This window comes from Chrysochloris asiatica, unplaced genomic scaffold, assembly GCF_000296735.1.
Source record: "Chrysochloris asiatica unplaced genomic scaffold, ChrAsi1.0 scaffold00033, whole genome shotgun sequence".
In the NCBI taxonomy this organism is placed as follows: Eukaryota; Metazoa; Chordata; class Mammalia; order Afrosoricida; family Chrysochloridae; genus Chrysochloris; species Chrysochloris asiatica.
In genome coordinates, this window is record NW_006408551.1 from 12,447,806 (window position 1) to 12,455,139 (window position 7,334).

The 7,334-nt window shown below is 45.4% G+C and overlaps 1 protein-coding gene across 1 annotated transcript in view; it reads right to left on the bottom strand.

Moving 5' to 3' along the window:
* Positions 1-4,339, bottom strand: part of PPM1H (protein phosphatase, Mg2+/Mn2+ dependent, 1H) — a 435,367-nt gene extending 431,028 nt beyond the window's left edge. Inside the window, exon 1 of the mRNA XM_006859511.1 lies at positions 4,095-4,339. Within this exon, the coding sequence (XP_006859573.1) occupies positions 4,095-4,339 (245 nt within the window). The remainder of the gene's footprint in view (positions 1-4,094) is intronic.
* Positions 4,340-7,334: the final 2,995 nt, after the last annotated feature.

The following is a 7,334-nucleotide window of genomic DNA, read 5'->3' on the forward strand; positions in this document are numbered from 1 at the left end:
CAAATCTGCTGCAAAAGACCTTTTCTTAAAAAAGCAGAGATGTTACTTTGAAGAGTAAAGTGCACCTCATCCAAACCATGGTATTTTTAATCTTTTCATATGCATGTGAAAACTGGACAATGAAAAAGGACGACTGAAGAACTGATATCTTTGAATTATGCTGTTGGCAAAGGAGAGTGAAGAAATCATTGATAGAGAATGAACAAATTTGTCTTCTAAGAGGTATAGTGCTTCTTAGAAGCAAGGATGGCAAGACTTCATCTTGCATAGTTTGGAAATGTTCTCTGGAAGGACCAATCCCTGGAGAAGGGCATCATGCTTGGTAATGTAGAAGGTCAGTGAAAAAGAGGAAGATCCTCAGTGAAATGCATTGACACAGTGGCTGTAACAATAGGCTCAAATACAGCATTTAATTGTTATGGGGATGGTGAAGGACTAGGCAGTGCTTTGTTCTGTAGAATGAGTGGGCTCTTCTCAACAGCCTCCACTCACTGACAGCATTCTCCTAGTCCCAGTTTCTGCTTGACCTTTCTACCCACTCCATTCATCTCAGGTACCTTCTATAACAATAGAAGACAACTTCCTCCTTCTTGTATAAACAGCCCATAACAAGGGAACTTAAATAAAGGCAGTTTTCTTGCTTCTGCTCTTGCTCCCAGAGTCACTTTTGAAAGGTCTACTTGAAACTGTCTTGGTGCTTTCTATCTCCTTGTTTGCCTACAAAGACCTGCAAGATCTGGACAATCTCCCCCTACCCCAATACGCTTCTGCCTAATCACAGCTCTTGGCAATCTCCCGGTCATCTTTTCAGCTCCTGTCATCCTGGTCCCTTCTCTCAACCCCACTAGGCATGCTCCTACCTTAGGGCCTTTGCATTTGATTTTTCTTTTGCCTGGAAGGCTCTTTCTCCAGATTTCTCCTTCATTTTCTGCTTAAATGTCACAATATCAGACCAGCCTTCCCAGACCACCCCAGATAAAACCATCACTCCTGTTCTCTCAATCCCCTGACCATGCTTTTCTCCATAGCATTTATCATGTCTATAGGCTTACAATCTCTCCATAAGGCTTATAGTCTTAGAACCTAGAAGAAGAACTAGTACATATTAGCTGCTCAGTAAATATTTAAATGAATAAATCTCATTTGTTTTCCTTCCCAATGAATAAATCCTATTTATAATAATGTGCTCTGAAGGTTTCAACTTTTATGTTCTTATTTCTGCTCTCTTGAGTCCTGGATAATAGATCTAATTAATTCTTTCAGGTAGTTGCTTTATAAATATCTGAAAACTGCTACAAGAGGTAATACCATGCCCTATAGACAACCCTCCTCTATGCCCACTAAGCATTAAAAAGTGTGAAATCTTACCATACCAATTGCTGTCAAGTCCATTGGGACTCAGAGTGACCTGTTAGGATAGAGTGAACCTGCCTCCCAGGGTTTCCAAAGCTGTAACCTTATGGAAGCCCACTACCACATCTTTCTCACAAGGAGCAGCTGATGGGTTTGAACTACCTACCTCTGGGTTAGTCATCAAGTGCTTAATCATTGCACCACTTAATCACAGTTGTTGTTAACTGCTGAATCAGTTTTGACTCACAGCAAAGCTGTATAGGGTTTCCAAGGAGGAGATGGTGGGTTTAAACAGTTGACCTTTCAGTTAACAATCCAGTGCTTATCCTATAGCACCACACCAGGACTGTTGTTGTTAAGTGTTGTCGAGTTGGTTCTGACCCATAGTGACCCTGTATAGGGTTTCTGAGGAGTGGCTGGTGGGTTTGAACCACCGACTTTGCAGTTCAAACTGACCTTGCAGTCCAGAGCATTATCCTGCAGCGCCATACCAGGACTCCACACCAGAACTAGAGATAATAAAATAAACGTTTTGATAAATTATTCTTTTCAGAGCATGTAGAAATAAGGGCCTCCAAAACTATCCTGTCCCTCCTGGTCACCCATGTAGCAACGGCACTACAAAGTCATTATGATGACTTTAAAATATATCCAGAAATTATCTGAATAATTCTCATTTCATGAGGTAGAGCTTTATTCTATACTCTTAAGTGTTTACATATAGTGACTTGCTTCTAACAAAAAGAATATGGTGAAGGTGAACGTGTAACTTCTGAGGTCATTTAAGGTACTTACGGCTTCCTTGTTGTTCTCTCTCTCATTGCTTAATTTGGTGTGTGTGTGGGGGGGGAGGTGGGGAGTGGGTGCTAGTCATGTTGTGAGGACATTCAAACAGTCCTATGTGAAGGACCCTGAAGCAAAGAACTTTCCAGTTCCTTCTTCTCCCCTCTTTTCTTAAAGCCTCCTGCCAACCATCATGGGAGTGAGCCTTCTTGGAAAGGAATTCTTCTGCCCCAGACAAGCTTTCAGATGACTGCAGACCCTGACTCAGAACCACCCAACTAAGGCATGTCTGGATTTTGAATTCTAAGAAACTGGGAAATATATATTTATTGCTTGGAGGTATTTTGCTATAAGTAAAAGATAACTAATACTGTTGTTATATAGATTCTGTAGTGGTGGAGGGTAGTAATGCTCTTGGGATTTTCTAATCAGAGCAAGTTTCTACTTGTCTTTTTGGTCATTTTGATCATTCAGGATGTGTTTTTGCAGGGAGATAAACTTTGACTTTATCTTGGAAGTTACAATTTAGCCTGTATGCTGCAACCCCTACCCCGTCCAATATTCTTTTCCTAGGTTTGTCTTTTATTATGTGTTAATTTTTACTGTTTTAGCACCCAACAAGCTGCTTTTGTTTCCTCCTGACTACCTTTCACACTTCTATCCTTCAACCCCATTTATATATACATACTTTCTATTTCAGCCCATAAAGAAACTGTTAAACTTTGATGGGTTAAATAAGATGAAAGGAGAATTAGAGATTCTAAGCGTTAAGTCTTCAAGCATCCTCCACAGCACCGGAACCCGGAGGATTGGGAACCTTGCACGCCCAGGGGTATTCGGGCCAGAAGAACAGGATCAGCATCTCCAAGCCCCGGCTTCGGAAAAGCTGGTAGGTTACGGAAAGAACCAATCAGCATGCGAGACGGTTCACTGGTCGCAGCTAGACAGGTTCACCGAGCAGAGGAGTTAAATCTAAGGCCAGGTGTTCATGGCACCGGTTTTTTGTTGTGTGTGTGTGTGTGTGTTTTTTTTTTTTTGCTTGCACTTTGGCACCCACAGAACTCTGATCTCCTGAATTACATCTTTCTATTTTCCTAAAGCTGAAATACTAGGTCACAGACGGAAAGCATTACTTATCCTACCATTCATAAAATGGCCATTAATAATTAATGGAGAAGTGGCCCTTGAATGGGGGAAACGGTATTAAAATCCTGCCTCCCTCTTCTTTTCCTGCTCCACTCCAGGCCGTGTGTCGAACTCAGCCGGTTCTTGAAATAGCTAATCATTTAAACGCTGGTTCCATTACCAACATGCTATCGTTAAACACTAGGAATAAGTTGTCCTCTCCCTAAGGACCGGGGAAAATACTATTAGCATTTACCAAACAAGCAGGGTTTCGCTAAGGCAGCAGCGAAAGAACTGAGTTTGGACGCCAGAAAAATGAGACCTCCAAAATACACAACCGCGCACGCGAACGCTGCCACCAGCAGGCTCGGATCCCCGCCCCCGCCCCCCCCCCGAGTCGCAGCTACAGCCTCTCCAAGCCTACCCCCGAAACTCTTCACGCAGGGACACAGAGATCGGGGGCAACGGACGCAGATACCAAAATTTCCTGCTGTGTTTCAAACTTCAGCAGAGCAGTTCTACCCACTTTCCTCCAAGAGTCAAAGTGCCCGGATCCCCAGACCCTTGTAACCTTACCTTTCCCACTGTCGGGCAGTTGCCCACCCCTTCACCACCCACTCCAGGGCTGGAGTCGCGGTTAATAGGGATTGGGGGTAGGGGAAGTAGGAAGAGAGGGAAACGGCCTGTGTCAGTAAAAAGGACCCCACCGAGGCCTGGACGCCGGCTGCCAGCGGAGAGCCCTGGGGCCGAGAAGCAGGGAGAGAGGAGGGCTGGAACCGTGCGGGGAAGGGCCGCGAGGTGAGTAGGGACGGCGCCGATGTCGAGGCACTCACTCTGCGTAGCCAGTGGCCCAGGGCAGCCTCCGGGTCTCCTTGAGGATGAGGATGGGGCGAGCAATGTGGTCGGCGCTGCACTCCACCTCGTCCTGAGACAGCCCCAGGAACTCCGGCCGCCCATAGGGGAAGCGCAGCGGCAGGTCCGAGCCTCCGCAGCCGCCGCCGCCGTGCTCGGAGCCTGAGCTGCCAGCCATGATGCCGCCCATGAAATTGGCCACGGCAGATTTCACTCGAGTGAGCATATTACTCCGGCGCCCGGCAGCAGTGGTGCGAGCAGAAGGTGGCGGCGGGGGCCCGGCGAGATGCAGCGCGGGGCATGCAGGCAGCGGCGGGCGGCGGGCGCAACGAGCAGCCGAGCTGCTGGAGCGAGCCGCGCGCGGCTCCCGGAGCTTAATGCTTCAGGGGCAGAGCCCCGACCTCCCGCGCTCCCAGCCGTCGCCTCCCCCCGCTACACTTCCGCAACCAAGTGGCATGGAGCAAGCGGCCCTGGCCAAGGAGACGCCAGGAGCTCCGGGAGCCTCCGGGTGGCCGCAGCAGCGGCAGGTCCCTTCTCCGCCCTCTGTGCCGGGATCCTGCGTGCGCTGAACTGAGCCCACCAGCCGAGCCCGCGGAGCCGCCGGGGCTGCTGCCACGGCTACCGCCGCCGTGGAGTCATGTGATAATCAGGCTGCAAGGGCTCGGGAGGCAGCTAAAGCCGAAGCTCAGCCCCTCCCCTGCCGGTCGAGCTAGGCTCGCACCAGGACCGTGACCTCCTAGGGGAGGTAGGTACCTGGCGGAGGGGATGGGGGCGCTGTGAGCCGCAGGCTGGACAGGTGTTTTCATGTGCCCTCCAGTTGGTTCTGACTCACAGCGACCCTATAAGTACCAGTGGCGTCACTAGAGGGGTGGAGGAGGGTGCGGACCACACTGGGTGACAGTTAGAGGGGCGACATCAAATTTTTGTGCATTGTTTCAGTAGACATTCATTACTTTTTATAAAAATATCCCTGGAGTTAGTTATAACAACAAAAACACTTTTTCTTAAGCCTAGTTTCATGTATCAATATATCTATAAAGCTAGAACTCTATACTAATTTACTCTTTGAACCGTCTAGTTTACTCTGGTCAGAGCTGCCATTTTACTCAATTACAGTGACCCTTCGAACTAGGTTTCATCTGCACTTAACTATGAGTAGCCCTGCTGCTGTCAGTGTTTTTATACTCACTGGTTTTGTCAAATTTTCTGATAATTTAGCTATAATATTGTAATTAGTATTTGTGAATCTATATTAATAAAGGTTTTTTTCAGAATGAAGTAGTAATTAAAAGAAAAGGAGAAAAATAATTTTTGTGACTCTCAATTACTAATAATGTAACTCAATGTAGACATTTTTACAAAATAATTTTGTTTTATTGTTAAGTGCCATCGAGTCAATTCCGACTCACAGTGACCCTGTATAGGGTTTCCAAGGTGTAGCAGATGAGTTTTCACCTCAGATCTTGTGGTTCAAACTGACCCTGGGTTCCAGTGCTTTATCATACAGCACCATAATATTCATATAATCTAAGAAATATTACATTTAAGCAATTTACAATGAAGTCACATATTGTTGAGTGATTAAAGACATTACTAAGGAATCTAAATGGAAGGAGGTCTGTGGGGGTGACACCACAGAGTGACACCAACACTAGTGAAGCCACTACTGTGCAAAACAGAAAGAAATGCTGTCCAGTCTGGTCCTGCATCAGCCCCAAGGTGGTGGTGGTGGGTGTGTGCTTTCCAGTCAGTTCCCACTCATAGTGACCCTGTATAGGGTTTCCGAGGCAGTAAATCTTTACAGGAGCAGCTGGTAGATTCAAACTGCTGACCTTTCAGTTAGCAGCCCAGTGCATAACCATTATGCTACTAGTGTAGCTTTCGCCATCCTCATAGTCTTAGCTCTGTTTGAGCCCATTGCTGCAACCACTTGTGTCAATCCGTTTCATTGAGGGTCCTAGTTTTTGCTGACCCTTCACTTTACCAAGCATGATGACCTTCTGCAGGGACTGGTTCTTCCTGACAATGTGTCCGAAGTATGTGAGAGGCAGTAGAGCTACTTCAAGTAGAGCCCATAGCTGGGAAAAGTCAGCTTTGCCCTTCAGAACGAAAGACAGGTGAAACCTTAGTGGGACAGCTCCAAGTTTTATAGCAGAAGTGAGGCACCACCTGGTGAAAGAGACTTCTAAGAGCTTGCAAAGAAAAAAAATCACAATGGTTGCACATGAATCATTACTCTTTTTTCCATAGGAATTTCTAGAATTTCTTTTTCTGTCATTGCTTATTACTATATGCATTATTATCTATAAAGCTGATCCTATTTTAAACATAGTATAAACTTAATGGCAATCAAACAAAAGAACTCTAACAAGAAGCGAGCAAGATTTTACCTAGAGCTTACTTGTCTAATAAATTTGCAAGGGCCAGTCGAAAAGTGTTGCTACTGGAATTCCAGTTCACACATGCATGGGTTTATTCTAAACAAAACATGTTCAAACATGTCTATCTGATTAATGCAAAGCCTCCTTAATATACTAGTCTTAATCTCATTAGCACTGGACTGTGAACCACAAGGTCAGCAGTTCAAACCCCCCAGCTGCTCTGCAGAAACTGTATACAAGGTCACTATGAGTCAGAACTGACTCGATGGCACCTACCAACAATGACAACAATCTCATTAGTATGTCTTCAAGAAAAAGTTCTCTCCAAAGAAATCAGCTGGACCAGTACAATTCCAGGCAGAGAAGACGGCTCAGAATATTATAGAGACTGGTTTTGACAATTCCAAAGGGGTAATCTTGATAGACATTTTGAAGGACACAAACAATCATGGGGCTTATTAGGAAGAAATTTTAAGAACATTGAAAGCTTCATTGTTGAGAAAAAGACCAAGAGGATTGCACTGACAAATTTTTTCCATTATGATAATGCATCTGCTCATTCTTCAATGGAACCTTGTCAGACGTACTACTTACCAGAAGATAAAAACATTATGAATACAAGTAGAATATTGTCAGATAATAGTGCCAGAAGATGTGCCCCTCAGGTTGGAAGGCACTCAAAAATTAGACTGGGGAAGAGCTGCCACCTCAAAGTAAATTTGTAAAAAGATTTCTCTATCTGTCTTCAAGGGCAATGCTGTCTGTGATAGGATAATATCTATATGCCTATAAGGAGGATCGGAGTTCTGGTGTGGTGCTATGGATTAATACGCCAGACTG